The 25,283-nt window shown below is 37.3% G+C and overlaps 1 protein-coding gene across 3 annotated transcripts in view; it reads left to right on the top strand.

The window, feature by feature from the left end:
• Positions 1-23,945, top strand: part of plekhf2 (pleckstrin homology domain containing, family F (with FYVE domain) member 2) — a 28,586-nt gene extending 4,641 nt beyond the window's left edge. Inside the window, exons 1-2 of one of the 3 annotated variants that reach the window (XM_046847852.1) lie at positions 3,755-3,778; positions 21,461-23,945. In XM_046847852.1, the coding sequence (XP_046703808.1) occupies positions 21,472-22,197 (726 nt within the window). In that variant the 5' untranslated portion in view covers positions 3,755-3,778; positions 21,461-21,471 and the 3' untranslated portion in view covers positions 22,198-23,945. Of the gene's footprint in view, positions 1-3,754; positions 3,779-6,136; positions 6,241-21,460 lie in introns of those variants that run through there. The other 2 variants (XM_046847850.1, XM_046847849.1) reach the window with 2 other exon arrangements.
• The last annotated feature ends 1,338 nt before the right edge of the window (positions 23,946-25,283 follow it).

Genomic DNA, 25,283 nt, shown 5'->3' on the forward strand with positions numbered 1-25,283 from the left:
ACTCCCGCGAGACCCGACACAAACAAGTGCGGCCTGGGACAAGATTTGATGGGTGGGTGCGGGTGCAAGTGCGGGCGGCAAAATACCCGTGTGTGTGTGTGTGTGTGTGTGTGTGTGTGTGTGTGTGTGTGTGTGTGTGTGTGTATACGGGTTGCAGGGAAAAAAAATATTCTGGTGACTCATGCAGAGTGGTCTTAAAAATATTACAAATAAATAAATAAATTACTAGAAACAATTAACTGGTTATCTATCCACTGCACAAAAGCAACAATGGCAACCAAAATAATATAAAACAATTTACAGGCACAGGGTCGGAAGCCATCTGTCACGTGGTTCACGTGCGCTAACTAGTAGAGCACACCGAGGCACAACGTCTGAAGCGCAAGACAGAGGAGAATCGCTGAGTGCTACAGATATTACTTCATTATTAAAGAAAGGAACACAGAACACAACAAAACATTGGCGTAGTTTTTTTTTATGATATCGTTTCAGCTGATGTTCTGAAAAGTTCCTTGTTCATGTCCATGTTCATCATTTACACAAAAAGTCAAACTAAAAAAAACCTTGTTTGTTCATTTTTCCGTTTCTCTTTCATTCATATTTAAAAGGGAAGTAAGTGAAACTAAAAAGCAGAGTAGCGGGAAGAAGCAGTCAGTGCATTGAAATAAATCTACTTATACATTTTACCTGCAGGCTTTTTTGTGGACGGGAAAAACCTCAAATATAGCAGGCGAGAACATATTTTTTGCGGGAGCGAGACTAAAAAATCTACAACACCTCCTAGACAGCTGTTTTTGTTTCAGTTACTGATTCTATTTCAACCTACATATGAAATCGATGATCATTAGCACCTGCTTGGTATAATTGGTTAATCATACACCTGACTGATCCCACAAAATCCCTGACTTTGTTCAAGTGTAAGAATTGAAAGCCAAAGGGTAGTTGCACCAACTACGGTTCGGATTTTATAAATTGATTAAAAAAAAAATTATTATAATTAAAAAGTATGTTTTTGAAAGCGTTCTTACTTTACAGCGTTTTTATCACACCTGCCTAAAACCATTTCCACAGTATTGTATCTACAGATGGTCCCCGAGTTACGATGGGTTAGATCTTACGATGACGAGAGCGATATTAAAATCTCACGCAACAGGCACAGGCAGCAGCATACGATGTATGACACGTTGGATGCGCAGCTGGGATGAGCGAATCTCTCGCCCGGTGAGATGCCCCACTCTCGCTAGCGGCCCACGGAGTAAAGTTGCCTCGGTGTGTATTTGTTCTGTTGTAAACAGCAATTTTAGTGATAAAAACATGTCCTCTAAGCGCCCAAGTATGTCACCTGCTGGTAGTGAAAAAATGTAGAGGAAAGCCCTCAGTTTAAAACAGAAAAGAAAAATTATAAATCAGCACGAAGCAGGAAAGACTGTCACAGTCGTTGTACCATCTTCAACTTGGGGTCGTCGTAACATATTTCCATCGTAAGTAGAGGAATACCTGAATTCAGATATCCAGTGGTGTGAAAGTGTTTGTGTCCTGATTTCTATTTTTGCATTTTTGTCACACTTTAATGTTTCAGATCATCAAACTAATGTAAATATTAATAAAAGATAACACAAGTGAACACAACATGCAGTTTTTATATGAAGGTTTTTATTATTTTTGGAAAACGAAATCCAAAGCTACATGGCCCTGTGCGAAAGTGTTTGCCCCCATGTTAAAACTGTGGTTTATCACACCTGAGTTAAATTTCTCTCGCCACACCCAGGCCTGATTACTGCCACACCTGTTCACAATCAAGAAATCTCTTAAAAAGGACCTGCCTGACAAAGTGAAGTAGACCAAAAGATCCTTAAAAGCTAGACATCATGCCAAAATCCAAAGAAATTCAGAAACAAAAGAAAAAGAAAGTAATTAAGATCTATCAGGCTGGAAAAGGTTATAAAGCCATTTCTAAAACTTTGGGACTCCAGCGAACCACAGTGAGAGCAATTTTTCACAAATGGCAAAAACATGGAACAGTGGAGAAACTTCCCAGGAGTGGCCGGCCGAACAAAATTACCCCAAGAGCACAGCGACGACTCATCCAAGAGGTCACAAAAGACCCACAACAACATCCAAAGAACTGCAGGCCTCACTTGCCTCAGTTAAGGTCAGTGTTCATGACTCCACCATAAGAAAGAGACTGGGCAAAAATGGTTTCAAGATGAAAACTGCTGCTGAGCAAAAAGAACATATAAAGGTTCGTCTCAGTTTTGCCAAAAAACATCTTGATGATCCCCAAGACTTTTGGGTAAATACTCTGTGGATTGACGAGACAAAAGCTGAACTTTTTGGATGGTGTGTGTTTTATTACATCTGGCGTAAAAGTAACCCCGCATTTCAGAAAAAGAACATCATACCAACAGTAAAATATGGTGGTAGTAGTGTGATGGTCTGGGGCTTTGGAGTGGCCTAGTCTAAGTCCTGACCTAAATCGTATTGAGATGCTGTGGCATGACCTTAAAAAGGTGGTTCATGCTCGAAAACCATCCAATGTGGCTAAATTACAACAACTTTGCATAGATGAGTGAACCAAATCCTCCACAGTGCTGTAACACTCATTGCATGTTATCACGAACGCTGGATTGCAGTTTTTCCCTCAAGCCATCAGCCAACACTGAACTGAACACACACACACTGTGTAACTGATCTGTACAACAATATTGTTGTCTCTGACTCAACACACACTCATACTCACTTTGCACACCCATGTCTTTTCAGGACCACTCACATTACATCACTATATTACCATAAACTGTTTACATGCCGTTTTTGCACATCTTTGTTTTGTTTACGTTTTTGTTACTGTTCACTTGACATCTCTTTACAACAGGTTTACTGGCAGAGCTATTTTTTTATTTTGTAATTAGTGTTTTGTGTATAAAAGCACTGTCTTGTGTTTGTCTTTGCACTGTTTGCACCAGGTTGCACACATGCACTTACTAGTCCTTGGCCCTGTGTTTTCTGTTCTCTGTGATTTTTGTTGTATGTAGCATCAGGGTTCAGGAGGAACATTGTTTCATTTTACTGTGTACTGCGTCAGCTATATATTGTTGAAATGACAATAAAAGCTTCTTGACTTGACCGTTGTTGCTGCTAAGGGTGGCCCAACCAGTTATTAGGTTTAGGGGCAAACACTTTTTCACACACGGTCATGTAGTTTTGGATTTTGGTTTTCCTCAATAATAACATTTATTTAAGAAACTGCATGTTGTGTTTACTTGTGTTATCTTTTACTAATATTTAAATTAGTTTAATGATCCGAAACATTAAATTGTGACAAAAAATAAGAAATCAGGAAGAGGGCAAACTCTTTTTCACGCTACTGTATGTTAATCTGTTTTTTTCCTCTGTATTTATTTGATTGTCTGTGTTTGAATTCCTTCTTGGGAAAAAAAATGCTTATAACCCTACCAACTTTTAATTATACATCTGATTCAGTGTAGAATTAGAGTAAAGGCTGTGAAGGTAAATAGATTACATTAAATTTTTTTTTTCATTTGCTTAGCGTTTAAGCAGTGACTGCACCACGTGGTGAGAGTGGAGAAGTGAAAAATGGCAGAAATAGAGATGGCCTGTGTGACTTTCAGGTGATAAGAGACGTCACGTTGCTGTTGTCGTCATGTGGACACTGCTATAGGAGATTGTGTGCTCTCTTTTCTCGGGTGCTTGGTGCAGCCTTTCACTCCTTTGCTTCGCAATCTGTGGATTTTGTGGAATTATATTGTTGTCTCACGTAAGTGAAACAATCTTTTTTTTACGGCGAGAAATAAATCGACAGTAGTTTATTGCCTTTGTTTTCTGCTTTTTTAAGTGCTTTTGATGTTAAATAATAGTAGGAATGTTTTTAGGTGAAATTGAATACAGTACGGTGGTGTCTGGCTACAGTAAGTTTTTTTTTATAGTGGGGGAATAAGCACTGACTGACTGTGTACGTGCCCCAGGTTTTCATTTTTAGTTAATAAAAAATTTAATAATGTTACAGAGTTTAAGTAATTTTATTCATACTGAGCATTATATATATCGTAATTTCCGGACTATAAAGCGCACCTATATATAAGCCGCACCCACTGAATTTGACAAAGATTTTTATTTTGAACATAAATAAGCCGTACACTGAAACTAATGAACTTTACACAGGCTTTAACGACAGTGTCTGTTACACGGGTGAAATATGTTGTGGCTCCTTTAAGAGCAGATCGCCATTTTGGGAATAGCCTGCCGCCGCATTTTTCCAGTATTACTGCGTGTGTGCAAGACCGAGGAATATGTCCTTATTATTTTCTGATGCTCATTTCTAAGTTTCTTTGACTAACCCGTAACGCTGTTGCCAAGAAAAATAAAAAAGCACGAGTTTTGGAAACCTGTCTGTGCTTATATGATTTCTGTTGCAACTGGAGTTAGCGAGCTCTCCCATGACCCAGACTCAACGCGTTACAACGGCTTGTATCTAAACAGTAGCTTACCAAGTAACTCATTGTTCACTGTCTTCCTCCTTCCTTTCACAACTATTTCTCTCAGGAGTTTATCTTTTGTCATAGTCGTGCGTTTAAAAAAAACGTTTTTTCTCTCGATGCCGTGCAGCTCAGAACACAGGTGAGGTGCGTTTTTTTCGTTTCCGTTCGGAAATTTCAATTGTCTAATGTTATGTCGCTCAGTTTTTTGGCTTGAAGTTTGTGAAACCGGGAAAAACCCAGGAAAAATTCATAAATGAGCCGCAGGGTTCAAAACGTGGGAAAAAAGTGCGGTAATAAAAAAATGCTATGCATAAAATGTAACATGGCTAAACTTTTCCTGGCATAAATCAAAAGGTGTTGTGTCTAAAGCACAGAGCTTTTCCTAATTTCACTGCCACTATTGCTCTCAGTCACACAGCTCGCTCTGAACCCAGATGTGTTTTGAATCCTGCATTCTTCATTTTCCAGTTACTTGTTGGATTTCTCGACTCCAGTAGAAACAGCAGAGTTAGCAAAAAGCTGGCTTCAACTGCACACATTTTTGTGCGGCTTCACGTGTTCGTCTAGTTTTCGAAAGCAACACAGAAGGTTGAAGTCTATTTTTAATCTTGTGTATTCTCTGAGACCAGCAGGATGTTCACTTTATTTATATATTTTGTGGCTATAGTAAAGCGTAGTCAAATGGCAGACTACAGTGTTGGGTAAAGTGCAAAAAGGCTTATAAGTGATGTCTTATAAGTGATCTTATCTCTTAAGGGCCAGTGTGTCAAATTTAGGGTTTGAAGAGTTTAATCATGATGGCAGCGTTTAAATAACCCAACAAAGTTTATATCCTTCAGTGAACATTGCTACAGGTGAGACTTTTACCTCAAAACCAGCTTTGATGCATGAAAATGCCAAAGTAGACCTTATCTCTATGATGGTTTGGTTCAACAGGATGTTTGTGTGTGTGTGTGTGTGTGTGTGTGTGTGTGTGTGTGTGTGTGGTTCTAACATAGTTTGGCTGCATGTGCAAAAGCACATTTTAATCTAAATTTGTGATCGCAAGATTCAGTCTTAGCAGTTCTTTATTTAGAACTGTTATTTCTGTCTCCCTGATATTGTGGTTAAAAATACATTCTTTAAACTAATGACTCGAGGACCTCCAGGTTCTGTCAACATAGCCAGGGGATGCATTTTATTAAGTTAGGGCAATGTAAATTACCGTTATCCATTATGAAAGTTATTATATTTATAATTAAAGTATTATAAGTGTTAACCTTTTTGTCTGTTACTCTGATTTTAATGGGCTCAATCCAACCAATAAGCAAGTAAACCTATAAATAATGTCTGCTTGAATGTAATTTGTTTGTCAATAGAATGTTCAGAAAATAAAGCCATATGCTTGTAGAAATTAGGCAAAATACGCACATTTAAATGACGTACATGACGTAGGCTAAATTTGTTCTGAGGCCATCTGTGGAATTTATTGACCCGTCAAAGAGGTCCCTGACTGCAAAAGATATGAGATGTTTCATGAAAATGAATAAAATTATACACTGGTCAAACACTCATTCATGCAATTGTCTAATTAGCTGATGGTGTAGCAGCAATGCAATGCATAAAGTCATGCATTCCACTCCTGTCTTCCATGAACAGAAAGCTGTGGCTGCAGTGGGCCAAGGCTCAACAAAACTGGACAGTTGAAGACAAGAAAAAACTAGACTGGTCTGAATCAGATTTTTGCTGAAAGACACAGATGGTAGGTTCAGACTTTGGCACTAACAGCATGATTCCACAGACCCAATCTGCCTTGTGTCAACAGTCCAGGCTGGTGGAGGTGGTATAATGGTGTGGTGAATATTTTTTTGGCAAACTTTTGGGGCTGTAATACCAGACATTACTTGACTGCCACAGACTGTTAGAATGTTTTTTTGCAGACAATGTGCATCCCTTCATTGCCAGAGTTAGAGTTTTCTTCTAATGGTTACTTCAAGCATGATAATGCACTGTGTCACAATGCAAAAATTATCTTCAACTGGTTTCATGAACACAAATATTTAAACAGGCTGTGACATTTTTCAGGGAACTTTCTAGTCACAAGATCTGAATTCAATTGAATACCTGTGGGATGTGGTGAAAGGAGTTTCACAGCATGATAACGAACGTGAAAACACTGCAGGAGTTGCATGATGCAGTCAGGTACAACATGGACCAGAATTTTAAAAGTATGCATCCAACACCTTATGAAATCTATGATATGAAGTTTTAATGTTGTTATGAGAGCAAAGGGAGATTCTTTTTTATGTGTTTGATATACATGCTGGTTGCTTTTGCCCCACTTATATTCTGGTTGAATAATCTTTGTAATGTAGTTGCCTTAACGTGTTCTTGAGGTGTTCCATCATGTCTTCACCCTGCTTGGCTGGTTAATAAAGGGGAAGGTGTTGGGATTGTGTGAGGTTGTGTAATTTGTTCAGGTGGGGTGAAACTTACATATGTAGATTAGTCAAAGGTTTTGGGGTGTGACTGTCTATTCTCATGTTGTTGTTGTGTTATATTACTATATAGCCTAATTTCAGTATTTACTATTGGACTTTTTATCATTTCAGTTCACTTAAGAATTTCCAGAGCCTGTGCATGTTTATATCTGGCACTTGTGTATTTTATTGCTTGGCTTGGGTATATCTGGTGCTGGTACTGGGTGGGAGATGTTTTCATGTGATTGGTTCACAGTAGGGCTGTAATGATTCCTTAAGTAATTCGATTACAAAAATCCATCGAAGCAAATTAAACGGCGGAAAAGTTCGGGATCATTTCAAACTTAAAAAAGGTGCAGTTACCGTTTTTAAAGGAATTTGAAATAGATTTTTATATTTTTTATTTATAAAGTCCCCCCCACAGTGGCATTGTGCAGTAGGTAGTGGAGCACTGGCGATAAATACACGGATTTAGTGTTTGGAAAATTTCAAGCAGCTTTTCCAGAGACCAGAAAACCGCATTCCGATACTGTGTGAGATTTAATAAATAAATCCATGAGTGAGAATAATTGAGTTTCATTAAACGTTTCCCATTACTTATTTTACACGGTCACTGCAGAGGGACATTTTAAAAGTAAATGTATTTGTATTTTGATGTAATATCTATCTATCTATCTTGGTGAGACCTGTGATGTTGTATGGATTAGAGACAGTGGCATTGAGTAGAAGACAGGAGGTGGAGCTGGAGGTGGCAGAGCTGAAGTTGTTAAGGGTTTCGTTGGGAGTGACGAGGATGGACAAGATTAGAAATGTGTTTTTTAGAGGGACAGCGCATGTAGGACATTTTGGAGACAAGGTGAGAGAGGCGAGATTGAGATGGTTTGGACATGTGCAGAGGAGGGACATAAATTATATCGGTAGGAGAATGCTGAGGATGGAGCCACCAGGAAGGAGAAAAAGAGGAGGAGGTTTATGGATGTGGTGAAGGAAGACATGTAGGTAGTTGGTGTGAAAGAGGCAGATGTAGAGGACAGGGGGTATGAAGACAGATGAGATGCTGTGGCGACCCCTAATGGGAGCAGCCGAAAGAAGAAGAAGAAGAAGATGATGGCTTTCTTGGATGCAATTTTAGCTGTAAAAATGTCAATGTTTTCCTAAAAGAAAAACAAATGACTTTGTTCATTTTAAGAGACCTGTGATGCGGAAACATGGAACATGGAACATAGAAATGCCGCATACTAGGACAAAGGGATTTAGAAACAGCAAGAGCTTGAAGCATGATTGAATGAGGTGTATTAAATGCTGTCATGTAGGATGTCTTTATAAGGATGTATATTCGCACTTTCCCTGTGCATCAGCTGCCAGTCTGTTAGAAAATGCCTTTGCAAGAAACGCTGGCACAGTGTCTGTGTATTTCGAGTTATGGTCTGTTATGTGTAACAGTTTTGATGTGATTTTCTAACAGGGAATAGCTTTTGAAGTAAAAAAATGTTCTAGGTATTTCCCCAGTGGTACTCAATTTAACACACTAGTGACTAGTTCATGGTTTCGTGGCAATGGTTACTAAGTGATGTCTACTGCCTTACATAGTCAGTCATCTCATAACATTTATTTACAGGCACAGTCGTTAGATATCAAAGCACTGTCACTGGCCTAAACCTTTTAAGACTTTTTATCACACCGTATGAGAGAATGCTGTACTTCATGTCAGTTTAAGCCTATATGATAAAGATCTTTTAATAATAGACGTCTTTGCTATACATATGTTTTCACGCTGTTCTCTAGCAGATATTAGTGTATACATGAGCAAAAAACATTGAAACAAGAGCGTCATAGGGATATATTTTTCTGTCCATAACATGTTTTGTTCATGCGTCACCATCACCACTACAATATGAGTTTTGTTTAGGTTTATGCAATGCTCCTGTTAGTGGCTTTCAAATGAGCATCATAGGGGTAGCCACATACTAAGATTTAATCAGATAACAATGTAAAAAAAAAAACTGTTGTTGGTTGTCTTTAGTCTCTGGGCCAGCCACATTGTTCTAAAACCATCAATCACAGTTCATGAAAACATTATTTTAGTCCAAAGCCAGGTTGACAAAATTAGCATCGAGTCAGCTGGCATCGGCCCTTCCTTAGATTAAAAACTCACACCTTTTAGGGGCATTTCATTGAAATAAAGCAAGTTGTATAAATATATATTAAAATTAGACTATCCATTTTTAATGGAAAAAGTAGAAATGGTAAATCTACTTTTCAGAGAATTACTTTCTGAATGAGAGGAAATTTACAGGCAGTTGACGGAGTTCCAGTATCCTCATCTACTCCTGGAATTTAACACACTCTGTCCATTTTACACCCGTCTGCTGTCTGTCTAATCATATCATGAGTGTAAAAGCAATAAAGTACTAATCATGACATAATTCATTTTTCTGGTGAATGAAAATGTTTTTTAGATGGACTCTAATTGGATGTAGTTGATTAGCTGTGCAGATATACATCTTTAATATTATACAGAATGTTTTTTTATTTGCATGTTTTTCTGTTCAATTGTTGATTCATTTTGTCAGTACAAGTACAGTATCTCACAAAAGTGAGTACACCCCTTAAATTTCAGCAACCATATTCCTATATCGTTTCAATGGAGCTGCAACTAATGATTATTTTAATAATCGAATACAGGTAGTCGTCGACTTACGACATATGCAACTAACAACCATTCGACCACAATCGCTAGCCACGGCGTACGTTATTTTTTTACCAGCTTCCAGCATCATTTCACAGTACTGTACATATAGCCTATTCTAATTACGACCAAATTGTGTTACGACCGGTCTGTCGGTCCCAATCGTGGTCATGAGTCGACGACTACCTGTAATTTGACTTTTTTCTTGATTAATCGGGTAAAATAAATTGTATTTATTGAGTTGTTTTGCTTATTATAACTATATAAAACTTTAATTCAGTTTATTTATGTATGCATGTACTTTAAAAAAAAAAATGCACATTTTTGTTACTGGATAAAACAAAACAAAAAAACATTTGTATTGTTTTTAATGTTAATTGCAGATTAAAAGTTGACAACCATGCTTAAAATAATCCAAATAAAATATAATACAACAGAGTTTTGACAGATTTTTGTTGAAAGAAATACACACATTTTGTGCAGTTGTGAAGATATAAGCGTCTAGAATTACTAATTAAAATAACTAATAGTGACTTTTATTTTTTTGCAATAGTTTAGTAAAATATGCATAAATTAAATATACAAACACTGAAAACAAGCATTTCGAACAGCTGCAGTAACTCATGTTTAAAAACAGATAAGTTACTGTTGTAGTGGACAAATGCTATAAAAAGAGAATGGAATGGAGAAACGCAGCAAGCTAACAGGCTTGGATCAAAAAGAAACATCGGCTAAAAAAATGTAATCAGTTACTGCTGCTGTTATGTGCTGCTTTTAGATTGTTTGTTCGTTCGCACCGTTTTATTGAAATCCATCACTATGTTGCTCGCGAGATCTGATGCTCAAGAGTCACGCCAGAACAGGTCTTTGCGTTTACAGAACAGTTTACACAATAGCACTTCTTTAAACTATTTCATTTTTACATGATGAGGATTATACAGTTTTTGCTTACAGTGCTGATATTTCACCTTGATCCATGACATCAGAGTGTTTTTTCATGTGCTCGTGCATCATTGTGGTTCTTCCATGTCCAGGCTTCTTTGTTGTGTTTAATAATAAATGCTCCCATGCCTTGGATGACTTGGGGACACTTTTTCCTGCAGCCGGTTGGCCTGTACTCGCTGCCATTTCAAGGGGCTGTGATATCGTGCCGTCACGCAAACTTGTAACTTGAGCAAACCAACTAATCGATAATGGCGTTTGTTTTCAACGGATTTCACTATAGATTATTATCGATTTTATTAATTAATTGTTGCAGCCCTAATTCTCAAGGGAGAGTGCTATAAAAATAAAGCTTGGATATATTTTACTCATTGTGCAGCTTGTATAGCAGTTTAGATTTACTGTCTTCTAAAAAATCAACAACATACAGCCATTATTGTCAAAATAGCTGAACAAAAGTGAGTACACCCTGAATGAGAACAGCTGTACATCGTGTAACCCTGCAAAGCCACATGTCCTATTCATCATGTTCATGTTTTTTGTCTGCTTGACAGGACCATACAAAATCAAGTATTTTTTTATTAGAGCAGTTAAAACTTGGTTCTTTAAGTACAATTCTCTCAAACTGATCACTGGATTCGGGTTCAACATGGCACCTCATGGTAAAGACACTCTGAGGATTTGAGAATTAGAATTGTTGCTCTCTACAAAGATGGCTGAGGCTATAAGAAGATCAGACCCTGAAACTGAGTTACAGTACAGTGGCCAGGGTCATACAGAGGTTTTCCAAGGCGGGTTCCCCTCAGAACAGGACTCGCAAGGGTCCATCAAAGATGTTAAGTCCTTATGCTGTGCATCAGCTGCAGAAGCTGGCTTAAAAAAACAGACTCATGACATTTACATTTACATTTGCGGCATTTGGCAGACGCCCTTATCCAGAGCGACGTACAAAAGTGCTTTGAGTCTCTAGCAATGAATAAATCTACACTGGTACCAAGATTACAAACTTAATATAAATATAACTCTTGAATTCTACAAAGCAAACTTGGAAAGTGCTAATTTAAGTGTTTCAGGAAGAGAAATGTCTTCAATCGTTGTTTGAAGATACTTCAAGCCAGGGACTCCGCTGTATGGACATCTAGGGGAAGTTCATTCCACCACCTCGGTGCCAGAACAGAGAAGAGCCTTTAAGTATACTTAATTCTCATTCTGAGAGAAGGTGCTACCAGTCGAGGAGTGCTGTGATGAGTGCTGCCAGCATTGCTTGAGAGGTTGGAGTAGCAGAAGGTCCGCTTGTCAGTGTTTAGACCACACGCTGTACACTGCAGCAAGTCGGTTTGCATGGTCATCGTCCCAGAAGGAGCCTCTCTGTGGTTCATTGAGGGAAACATAGATTCCAACATGTGCTGTGACATTCTGAAGCTAAACATGATGCCCTCCCTTCAGAAACTAGGTTTTCCAACATAATAAGCTGAAGGTGAAAGTGGTTGAGTGACCAAGTATGTCTCCAGACCTGAAACCCATTGAGCACCTGCGGGGCATCCTCCAATGGAACGTGAAGAAGCGCAATGTGTCTAACATTTAGCAGCTCTGTGATGTCATAAAGAGTATTCCAGCAACAACTTTGGACATACGGACTCAATATTGACACTTTGGACATACGGACTCATGTTCACTTAGGGTGTACTTACTTTTGTTAAGAACTATTTTGACAATGCCTATGTTGATTCATTTTCAGAGGACAGTAACTCTGTACTGCTATACAAGCTGCACATTACTTTAAAATTGATACGAGTTTCTTTATTTTTTTAGCACAGAGCAACCTCGATACTCACGGGGGTTATGTTCTATGAAAAAGAATTGCGAGGTTTTGACTCTTTTTTTTGATAGTTCCTTATTAAAGGGGAATTGTACATGTACTGTATTGCAAACTCAACAAAAGTTGCGAATTTGTTTTATTTACTACTGTAAATGAATAATACAATAATACATTTTTTTATGTAATTTATTAGTACAAACTGAAATGGTACTTTGAACTTTGTTTTTTTGTACGTATTCTGTTAATAATATTTGAATCATATTATCCAATCACTTCGGAAACTGAACCTGTTACATTTTATTAAGCCCCATTGAATAATATATCGGTGTAATGTATGTCCATTTTATTGCCCTGTTTGTCCTTATGCAGACAGTTAAGACATGAGTTACCAATGCTCACAGATGCATGGAGACCCAGAAAACACATCTTTCATCAATTAAGCATGCAGGCAACCTGATCCTCCAGCACTCTTATTACATTACCTCAACTAGAGCTGACTTGCATTTCCACATTCACATGTGAGCAGGAGCAAGCTTGGCATCTCCAACTGTTTTGCATATAAATATAGTTATACTGTGGTCTGTCAGAACACTCAATTATGACTGGCTTGGAAGGTGTGTGTACAAACCTGTGAATTCACAGGGAGTTCCAATCAGTTCAATCAGGGTTCTAAAAGAATATGCAGCCTATAGTAACTTAGTTATAGTTGCATACAAAGTGACTGAGCTAAATGGATTATTTTTGCATGTCAGTTAGATTATATAGTGATTATGGCAATTTTCCTAAATGGGCAAAGACACAAGATGAATTTGACAAACTGGAAAGAGAAAGTTAAAATGAGAAATATAACAAAAAAGGCATAATGAGCAAACACCTGTATTATCAGTACAGATGTGACATACCCCCGAATACCCCGGGTAACTATTTATCAAAATAGGTTGTGGAAAAGATATCTGTTTCAGAAGAAACATATTATTGGCATGTCTCAAGCTAAGAAAAAATCTAAGGAGATAACTGAGACTATTAACATTGGGCTAAGAACCGTCCAACGCATTATTAAAAACTGGAAGGATAGTGGGGAACCATCATCTTTGAAGAAGAAATGTGGTAAAAATAATCTTGAATGATCGTTGTGTTCCACACACACAATGCGAAGGGAACTCAAAGGTTTGGGACTAAACAGCTGTGTAACATTAAGAAAACCATTTATCAGGAAAAAAAAGGCTTCAATTTGCTAGGGAGCTTAAAGATTGGACTCTGGAGCAATGGAAGAAGGTCATGTGGTCTGATGAGTCCAGATTGCCCCTGTTCCAGACTGATGGGCGAATCAGGGTAAGAAGAGAGGCGGATGAACTGATGCACCCATCATGCCTAGTTTCCACCGTACAAGACTGTGGGGGCAGTGCTATAATATATATATATATATATATATTTATATGTTAGGGCTGGGACGATTCACTAATCTCGCGATTCAATACTATCCCGATACTTTTGTGCCGATTCAATACATATTGCGATTCTGTAGCTATTGCGATTCATTGTTTAAATTGTGATTTTTGTTTGCTTAATAAAGATTAGACAATGACAAATACTTGATCATACCCTTAAAGAGACTGTATATGAGTTATATTAACAAAAACAATGCATCACATTTTTCTGAATTTTTATTTCAGGGGAACACACATACATAGAGCATAAAGAACCTTGAACCATAAAACTTTCAAGTACCAAAAACTTTATAATATTTAAATGTGCAACAAAATAACTAAAAACAATACTCTCTAAAATAAAATAAAAGTGCTGTTTAAACTGTTCCAATGTCCAACTCAGTCAAGGTGCTAATATCCTTCTCTTTCTTCCTCACCTCAGGTGAGAGCAGTGCAGCTGTTACTGCAGCCTGTTGCTCCAGAAAACATTCAACCATGTCATAGGCACTATTCCATCTCGTTAAAATGTCTGTTATAAGTTTGTGCACAGGGAGCTCCAGTAACTTTTGTTGGAAATCCAGTGATGCGTCGTACTCGTCCGAGTAACTTCGCGACAGCGGGCAGCTTCAGTGTGCGTTGTAAAGCCAGATTATGAGTGTGCGCGTAGCACTTAATATGGAGAAAGCCGGTTAATTGGGCAGCGATAACCATATTAGACGCATTTTCTGTGACTAAAGCAGGGTCTTTATCCGTGAAACAATTCTCAAACAGCTTTACTTCCCTGCCTTGGATTTCTCTCGCCTGCTTAAAACGGATATGACGTCATTTAATACAGACACCAACAAAATACGTTTGGCCCTCTGTTGGAATAAAAGTGGTAACGTTTTCCCACCACCTCTCTGGAAATGTAAAATAATTAAATATATATCGATTCTGAGGTAAGCAAATCGATCTCAAAATCGTTTAAAAAAGAATCACAATAGTTTGGTGAATCGATTTTTTCTCCCGCCAAACAGGAGAAAGACTGAACCCAAAGTGTGTAAAGAAGTCAGTGAAAAGTGGAGGAGGAAGTGTAATGGTTTGGGGCGTGTTTTCTGCAGCAGGAGTTGGGCCGTTTATACAGCTACATGGCAGAGTGAATGCAAATGTTTATCAGAACCTTCTTCAACAACATATGGTTTCTTCCCTGCGTTCATCACCCAATCAGCCCGCAGTGTTCATGCAGGACAACGCTCCATGTCACACAGCAAAACGGGTAAAGCAGTTCCTTGAAACTGAAAACATTGAAATAATGACATGGCCTGCCCAGAGTCCTGATCTCAACCCAATAGAGAACCTCTGGAAAATCCTTGGTGACAAAGTTATGGCCAAGAAACCCACTACAGTCACCGAACTGTGGAGGAGACTGGAAGAAGAGTGGACCAAAATCACACCAGAGCAGTGTGAGAGACTAGTGCTGTCCTGTGGCCACAGATGTGCTGAAGTCATTCAGAGCATTTTGTTGTTCAATGCTACAGTCATTGTTGTTCTCTAATTTTGATCAGTGTGTTTTCTGCAACATAATGTTTTTTTTTTAAATGCCTTAGTTATTTTGTGGAAAAGGTGTTCTGGTAGCATGGTATAGACAGGACAAAAACTCCTTCAACTGTTGAGCAGTGAAGATGACATTATTTCAGAATTGTTCAATTGTTTATAAATTGTTCTCTAATTTTGATCGCCTGTGTGTGTGTGTGTGTGTATACACACCAGGAATCAATGGTTACTAACACTTAATGTGAAGATTACTAGTGCTAATAAATTTATTGAAGCAGCTACATTTTTACTGATTAATATTTTGGAAATGTTTTAAAACTCTTGAAGGTGAATGGATGTTGGCCTGGAGTCTGCTTATGTATACGATGTTTAGCTGTTGGTGTGTAGCTAGAGGACAGTCTCTGAAGGATCAGCTGTCTACTGTGGATTTAATGATGCATCAGCATTCCACAGAGAGAAGACGCTCTGCACCTGCTGCTGCTCCCTTATCCGAACACTGCTCTCACACACTGCCTTGAGAGAAGCACACACACACACAATGTTCTTGTTTTTTACTTTGGGTGATTTTTTTTTTGGGTTTGTTTTATAAATCGCAAGACTGGTTCTGTAAGATGTCGCATTAGGAGAGGCAAAGAGATTACTCACTGTATGCAGGGATTTGTTCACACATGGATTCATTCACATTATTTCCTGAGCTTTTGTTCTTCCTCGGCCCTGTGCCAATCTGCCGAAAGCTTTGAGAGGTGAAGAAAAAGGCCAAGGAGGAAAAGCCTGAGAAACGAACTTGTGATTACTTGCACAAAATGCAGGAAATCTCAGCTGGATAATATCTGACAGGACTTTTTTTTTTTTTTTTTAGTTTCCACATGTGTGCCTGAGGAAAAAAGACTTTCTATTATCTGATAGTTGTTATTGTAATGACTCGGTTGAACGGTACAGAAGTTCAGCAATGTGGGTTAGTCATATTTGGAGTGATAGAGGCACATTTCCTATTTTTCAACAGAATTGTATCATTATTCAACAAGCTCATTAATAAATGTTTGTTAGTCTTGTTATGCAAACTTCAAATTCTTCACCTTGCAAATCATAGCACAATTATTTAATCATCTTCAGTAAATCCTTTATATTTGTCAGAGTCTGATCAACTGTTTCACCATAGTCAGTAGTGTAGATTTAATAAGTGTACATGTCTGTTGACTTCCCAGCCCTTAATCAGCAGGGAGGGAAGGCATCGTTAAAAAGGCCACCCTAAGTTAATTAATAGGGCGTTTTCTTTTGGTTTGACTGGTTGGAGGTTGGAAATTACAAGTTGCAACATAGAGTTGGATGAAGCATTCGAGCCAGGACCCATGTCTGAACATGCCTGTATCACAAATACGTGTTTCAGTTATTCAACAGTAAAGAAACATGGAATATTCCATAGAGAAATGGAGTTTGCTGTATGACGGACAGTAAAAGATGCCATATACACTGACTACATAAGTACAGACAGTGCAGCCAAAACCGAAATCAAAACATCATTTTGAATTTTCTTTTTCAGACTCTAGTCATCACTACCGTTTAAAATAAAATAATGTGCTGTAAACATTTCAATGTTTAACTTTCAGCCTGTATAAAATGCTTAGCAGAAAAGCCATTTCCCCGAAAGGGGAAACTTCATGGGATATGAAATGTGCAGGCACTTCTGGTTTCACCTTGCCTTTATTTTGTCTAGATGTATTTTGACCTGTTAGCTGGACCACGGTTCCAATGGAGAACCAAATGCCAAAACAGGAGTTGCTAAGTATTAAGTATTTTCGACTTGTTGTTTGTACAGTTGTTTGTTGCACAATGGGAAAATAAATGTAGCTAGTTATTGAAGTTGCTCTCCTACATGCCCCTGCAGTGGCCTACCACCTGTAAGAACATTGCTTTAGAGTATTATGTGATTAGTTCCTTTGTGTGATACCAAAATAGATAGGTCTGGCTTGATGGCTCATGTTTACACAGCGCTGGCCCTAGGATCTACATTCTGAATTGTCTTGAGGTCATGGATTGAAGAATATTTTTTTTAATTATGTTCTAAATGAAACAATTGTATCTTAAATAAAATTGCACTTGCTCTGATCAATTTTAACCTCAGAAGGTGTTAAGTCTAAGGTTTGATTTAGAGCTATACCACTTTGACAATATTTAATCACTTTTTTTTTCTGACCAATCAGGATCAAGAATTCAGCAAAATTGTGGTGTAATGCTTTACAAGAGAGACCACACTTGTATTTCTTGTTAAATGAGATTGTGGTCAGTGGCTTTCTGTGGGCTCTGGCCATGACTGATTATCTCATTATACTTTTCTGGTGAGAAGACTAAAAGTTTCACACCTGCTGCCATGGTTGTGAGTAGTAATGTAGTACTGGTTATGGGATGTTATTAGTTCTATAAATGTAGTATATAAATGTATATATAATATGTAAGCCCAAGTTGGCTGAACAGCAGAACCATGCTTCAGAGAATAGGGTTCAGTGGAAGCCAGACTTTTAGCTTTAGAAACTACTTGCTTCAGTGCCTTTAGTGCCGTCCTGCCCTGCTGTTCTTTCATCGATGGAGCACGTGGGAGCAGTGTATTATTAGTAGCTTTACTTTTTGATTTTACGTGTAAAAAGACACAGGGGAAGACTGTAGTGCGCTTCAGTTCAAATGTCACTTCCACTTCTGCTTCTCATTTTCAGTGATGGCTTTTATTGTAAACTTCTCTGTAGTAATTTTTACGTCAGATGAAGAGAAGATAAAGAAAATAGAATGATAACTTGTCCTTTTCTAGACGAATACATTTGTCATTTGTCGCGACACTTAATATTTAGAACAGCACTGAAAGCATCTTAGGTCGTAATTAACAATGAGCACACTTTGACATATAAATAGTATATTTACTATAATATATATATATATATATATATATATATATATATATATATATATATATATATATATATATATATATATATATATATATATATATTTATTATTATTTTTTTATTTTTTTATTTTTTTTTAATGATTATAGCTGAAGATTTGAAGTATTTGGACTCAGCAGTGGTAGTGGTAACAGTGAGCAAAATACAAACCAGAATCCAAAATATTTGTCACTGTTATTTTATTTACAGGTTGTTAGATCTAGAATTGTGCCCGCTCTATATCATACACAGATCAAGTATTGTAATTGAATAAATTGCCTTCATTTGCTGTGTCACTCTGCATGCAACTGTATCTGAAGTGCACTAATTTAGAACAGGCTTCCGGCACATACAACGGTTTGAACACACACCTTCCAGCCTTCATCAGAAACATGTATTCATATGGACCATAAATACAATTGGGCAGAAGAGATTGATCCATTTTCTATAACAGCACCTCTGACAGTAGGACCAGCTAAAAAGGTTTATATGAATGCACTCAGCAATACATAATTATTTTTACACTAACAGCTTATTCACAACAGCTGGAAATTAGGAAAGGGATATAATGATTGATATGGCAGGTCTTTCTGACATTTATTTGGCATTTACAGTAGGGATCCTGAGTATCAGACTCACTTTTAAAGCTGCTGTGAAATCAAATGCTTCCTGATATAACTATGAGCTGTTTAGTGTCCCTCTGCGTTACATGGTTGATTAATCATTCTACAAATGCACCCTCAGTCCATCAATACCATCAAAATAGTAGACCAGATATCAAAGAAATATGTTGCATTTTAGATTTTGTAACAAATGGCAAAGAACTGGATTTGGAAGAGAAATACATTTTTGGAAATAGAAACATGACTTATTTCCTTTCAATAAGATTGATTTAAATATATTTATACCCATTTCTAATCTTTACATAGCGAGTGTGACGTAAAATGTGTTCAGTATTTTTATTTTTTTTATTTTCAAGAAAACATTGGGGGTACATAAATATCAGGTGCACATGGTATTGGAAGAAAAATGTGTTCTATGCCGTCCTATTTAGGCCCCTGAAGGATTGATTTGCTTTCTGTAGTGAGCATATTTCCATTTCTACAGACCAAGTTCTCAGGGTTGACTGGTTTACCATGTGTTACTTTCATGTCTTTAGAGAGGGGGAAGTGATTCAGCTGTGAGGAGATTCTTGTCACCACACGACTTGTTCCACATTTGCCTTGACTTGGTTTAGGTAAAGAGCTGAAGAAGGAAAATTGTCATTTACATGTTTCAGAGTTTTATGTGATGAACTCCAATGGGGTTTCCAAAGAATTTATGTGAATTGTTTCCTTCTTAGTCATTTCAAATAACTGCTGTTTTTCCTTTCTTAAGTGTTCCTTTGCTTTTTCAGCCATCAGTCTTTTTTTGTTTGTTTTAACTGAAAAACAAATCTTATTTGCGTTCAAGAGAAAAGTTTGCTGCTTCAAATTAGACAGGTAGAGTTGCACTTAGTAATCACACAAACAACACAACAACAGTGCATCTATTTATTGAAAATGCATGCACGATTACAGACACCAGAGTAGCTCGTAATGTATACATATGTTTAAAATGTGCATGTCAAGTTAATTTTATTTTATTTTTGTAAGCCCTTGCAGTAAGGCGGCTTTACCACAGGCAAAATGGACATCTAATGAAGGAATCAATCTCATTGTTCTCTTTTGAATTAGATTGTTCTCTGAAAGGAAAAAAAAAGAAATCCACTTTTATTTCTGCCTTCTCATTGAGTTGCCCTGAATGGAGACTAAATAGCACGTGTTACTGAGATCGAGTTTGCAGCCTCTGCAGTTCAGATCCAGACATCACATAATAACACTCATTAACAGCATTATCATTCTTGCGATGACAACTTCTTAGTTCTACTCCGACCTGTGAAAAAAGAGAACTATTTCAATTGTATCGTACCTTCATGCTGGGCACTGCATTAAACAACATGAGATGTGTGGGACGTGTTTGTAAGCAAGCCTCCACATGTACCTACGTGGGTGTGGGTGTATTAGATTATGGTGGTGTTTTTTAAGTGTGCTGCTCTTCTCTGCTGGATAAAATCTTTCACCTTTTTCGGGTTAAGGTAAAGACTGTACCAAAATCAATCAGTCCAGAAGCACCCTAGTCTGAGAATTATTTAAATTGTGGCTGTGCTTTCATGCTTGTGTAAAACACAATTCTTGTAATGTATTTCCTATGTAATTTAAATACATATTACATAAATAAAAACCTGGCTTAAAATTAAGTGACCTGAAAATATTTGTATTTCTAATATTTGTGATCATGATTTAAGGGGTTTGTTTGGTGCTGAAAACACCGAGGAGTTTACCTGTACTGTAATATATTAAAATAAATAATTGAGCAATGAAAAAAGAAAGACCTGACTGACTCAGATCTGCAGACATTAGAAGCGTAGTGCTCGGGGGAACTTTTGCCGTTTGCTCCTTGTTCCCTGGTGCGACTTCCACCTTCGTTTTTTTAATAATCATTTAAAAAATGATATACTTCTTTTTTAGCTTTAAAGATAAAGATGCAGCATATTACAGTGTGGGTAATTATATCTGGGCAGAGTTGAGGATGGTTGATAACCATGTAGAGTGAAGGTGTTGGGTAAGGCTTTCTCTTTTGCACAATGGTGTAGTGATTCATGTTGAAAGTGAAGTGATTATGTAATAATGAAAAAAACAAACAAACAAACAAAAAAAATAAAAACAGTCATGACTTAAAAGAGGAATCATAAAGACAGCCTTCAAATTGCCCCAATGTTGAAACTTTTAACTGACAGTTTTGTTTCTTGAAATATTACAAACATTAATAGTGTGTTTTATTTACATCTGATTGGGAATTCTTCCTTCCTCCACTGAATAGGCTTTCTGTCTCTCTGTGGGTGGTGACATTCTAAATGTAAATTGTTATGATGTGAGTCTGATTAAGTTGAACAAATTAGATTCACATAATAACCTAATTACAATCTTTCTATCTTAGAAATTAAGATTTGTATTATTATTATTTTTATTATAACGGGCATAAAAAGAACTAGAAGTATCATTTAATGTAATGAGTTGCTAAGTCCAGTGTATTTTGTATAATGTATTGACTCTCTCTTTTTTTCTTCTGGTTTGCTAGGTTACTGAAAGATGGTGGATCGCTTGGCAAATAGCGAAGCTAACTCCAAGCGCATTGCAGTCGTGGAGGGCTGCTTTGGCACAGCTGGACAACCACTGGCCATCCCAGGCCGTGTGCTTATTGGCGAGGGCGTTCTCACCAAGCTGTGCCGCAAAAAGCCCAAGGCCCGCCAGTTTTTCCTCTTCAATGACATTTTGGTCTATGGCAACATCGTTATCCAGAAGAAGAAGTACAACAAGCAGCACATCATCCCACTTGAGAGCGTCACAATCGACACAGTGGCTGATGAGGGTGAGCTGCGTAATGGCTGGCTCATCAAAACACCAACAAAGTCTTTTGCGGTGTATGCCGCCACTGCCACGGAGAAATCTGAGTGGATGAATCACATCAACAAGTGTGTGTCGGACCTGCTGGAGAAGAGTGGCAAATCGCCCACGGGCGAGCATGCAGCAGTATGGGTGCCTGACTCAGAGGCGTCAGTGTGCATGAGATGCCAAAAGGTGAAGTTTACGCCAGTCAGCCGGCGCCACCACTGCAGAAAGTGCGGCTTTGTCGTCTGTGGGCCTTGCTCTGAGAAAAAGTTCCTGTTGCCCAGCCAGTCATCCAAGCCTGTGCGTGTATGCGAGTTCTGCTATGAGCAGCTCTCTACAGGGGCGACTCTGCCACCACGTTCGAACTCGTACAGTCGCACCAGCAACATGTCTGAGGATGAGGATGAAGACGATAGCAGTGACTGAGGGAGGAGAACCTTTGCGTTTGCTATTTTAGGAATATCATCTTCATTTCAGGTCCCAGTGCTTTAGTGTCTTGCGTTTTTTGAACCATTTGAAATGAGCAAAGATTCAGTGAGGGTTTTTGTTGATGAAATTTTTTTCAGTAAAATATAAAATAAATAATATTTTAAACATAAATAAACTTACCCTGAAAGCATCGACACTATATGCAAATGAGAGAAATCCAGCATGAATCCTGTGCTCTTGAATTCACAAAGATTACTTGCAGGATCACTAAGCCTTTTTTTAGATTCCATTTGGCAGAACTGTAGGAATTCTGAGCAATCCCATTTGCAAATAACATATCATTTTCTTTTTTTCTTTTCAGCAGTCCATAATATTTTCTTATGAATTTCCTTGGTAAATCTCCCCCAAAAAATATATAAGAAACCATTTAAATCACCATGACACGGAATGGATGGTTGGCGCCTATTTTTCACCAGATGTTCAACCCTCCCTTATCCAAAATGCTTCCAAGTTAATCACACTCTTTGTTTCTTGAGTTTCATATCAGGTACACAAGAGAATAAAATGGTTCACTACTGTGACTTTTTCCTCTAGCACACATCTCTAAACAAGTGTGTAAACATGTTAGAGCTTGAAATTAGCAAATTATTTTATGTACAGCTGAATTTATTTACTTATGTTTTTTCCCAAATAATAATTTGTATTTTTTTTTTTTTTTTTACTCAAATTACTATTTTGTTTACCAACGAATCATAGACTGCTATGGCACTGTTTTTTCCACAGTTCACTCAGCTGTTTCGGTGCTGATGATATTTCTTTTCTAGCTGTACCCCTACCAGGACCTGTATTTATTACAGTGGGGAAAACAGAAGAAATATAGAAAGGATCAATATTTTTTTTAAAGAGTTTATATGTAAAACTTTATCTCCCAGTTAGTTCATCCTTTATAATAATACTCTTTGCTAATGACAAATCAAAATTGTTTGAGTTAAATGTATATATTGTGATTTTATAGATAATAATAAGTCGTCGTCCCAAAATGTAACCCGACAAAGGCCTTTAATGCCACAGTGCCTTCTTAAATATTTTTCTGTGGAAATGATTGAACCTATAAAAGAAATGTTCTGGTCTATTAGCAATTAGACTTTATTCACTTGAGATCTGACTTTGTATTTAAACTCACGTAAAGCTCAGAAGGAACATAGACGAGTGTAAAAGATACTTTAGACTCCAGTTTATAGTTTGCCAGTGCTGTCTGGAGAGTATTTAACAGAAGATCTTGTTGCCATCTTGTTAAGTTAGTGCTATAGTCCATCAGAACTGGGTGCTGAAATTCAATAGAGGTTGATGTCCTCCTCCCAGAAGTTCTCCTGGTGATTCTAGTTGGGCTACACTTCAATGACCCGTGTGGTCACACCCATGTTTCAAACAGGAATTGAGATGAAGAGCATTATAAGGAACATGACCTTGCCTTGTTCTACATTTGGAATCACACACATGACTAAAAATGCACTAATACTTTGAATTTTGGGTGTAATGTTTCATTTCTAATATTGTAAGACTGTCATGATCTAGCTTATGTGTAATTCAGTGCATGGACTTCAAGTAGAATTGCAGTTGAACATGCAAGATTAATCTGCATTTGTTCATTTTGTTAGCTTTGTGTCTCAGTAAGGATTTGTCATATGACTTTCACAACTGACATTGAAAAGGGAAATTAAATGTTTTTTTGTTTTTTGGGCTGAGACTGTTTGAGATCTCTACATTCATATGCAATGAGAAAATTAATATCAAAAGGCAAACATTTGTTTCTTGAAAATTAGTTGGTATTATAATTATACTTTTGAATCACCGCAGACCTGAGGAACTACTGTACAACGTCTGTCTAATCATCACCTTTCAGTCCAATCTTTTTTGTATGTTGCTTGTGTAGATATTTCGTTAATAATTTTCAGCTCCAGCCCAACAACTACCAGCAATTTCTTGTGTCAATTAATCAGACAACGTGCAAGGTCAGCACACACAGGAGTTGCAGTCGAGTAAAGTGAAGTATTGTGACTAATCTTCAAACAAGAGGATATGAACATCTGCTTGCACTAGTTGAATCCTGTACCACGTACCAAGTCAGTATGATGAAGATGGGGTTCTGCTATTGCATGGACCACCTGTCTGGATTTAAACTAACAACAAAACCAGTTCATTGCTCATAATTTCATAGTGATGCGAGTTGCTTGGCTGCTTGATCTTTAATTCTTACATTATTTGCAAAAGTATGTGGTTTTGTTTTCAACAAGTGCAAATGGTAAGAAGTTGCAAGAGAATTTTCATTATTTATTTGGTAGTGTATTTCCCTCATTTCTTTCACCAGTCTGTCTCATCATTGAGAACTTTAAAAGGGCTCAGAGTTGAATGTAACCCATCATATAATTGTTAGATACTAATTTTCAGGAACAAATATATATGTGTATATATATAAAAGAAATTGTTTACAACTTGTTTGGTTTGGTGTTGTGCACTACACACAGATGGATTACTACAGTTCGTGGATATCAACAAACAATCTTTCATGTTTCATTCATAATTGTGATCTGGAGATTAGCACAAACACACAGAACACAACACATGGATACAACCATGTAATTTTGCATGGCTAGATTTATGAGAAACTATTATATTTGGTACTAAACAGTTAGACCGTCATATTTAGAAATAATTAAAAAAAAACCAGCGGACACTAGCCAATCAGTTAACAATCTAAATTGTATATATTTAAAATGTTTACAAAGTTTACCATTATCACTATAGCTAGCTAGCTTAAATAAAACTAGCTAACAACTGCTAAGATAGTTCATTACTGATTTACTGCACACTTCTACTATTCATGTGATATATATACAGCATTGTGCAATTGTTTTAGGCAGTTGTGGAAAAAAATGCTGTATAGTGGGAATACTTTCAGAAATAAGTGATTTATTATTATCAACTAAAGAAATGGAAAGTAAACGAACAGAATTCCAAATCAATATTGGTGCGACTACCCTTTGGTTAACAAACTAAACCAAGTGGGTGCTAATGATCATCAA

This window comes from Silurus meridionalis, chromosome 4 (assembly GCF_014805685.1).
Source record: "Silurus meridionalis isolate SWU-2019-XX chromosome 4, ASM1480568v1, whole genome shotgun sequence".
NCBI classification, from domain to species: Eukaryota; Metazoa; Chordata; class Actinopteri; order Siluriformes; family Siluridae; genus Silurus; species Silurus meridionalis.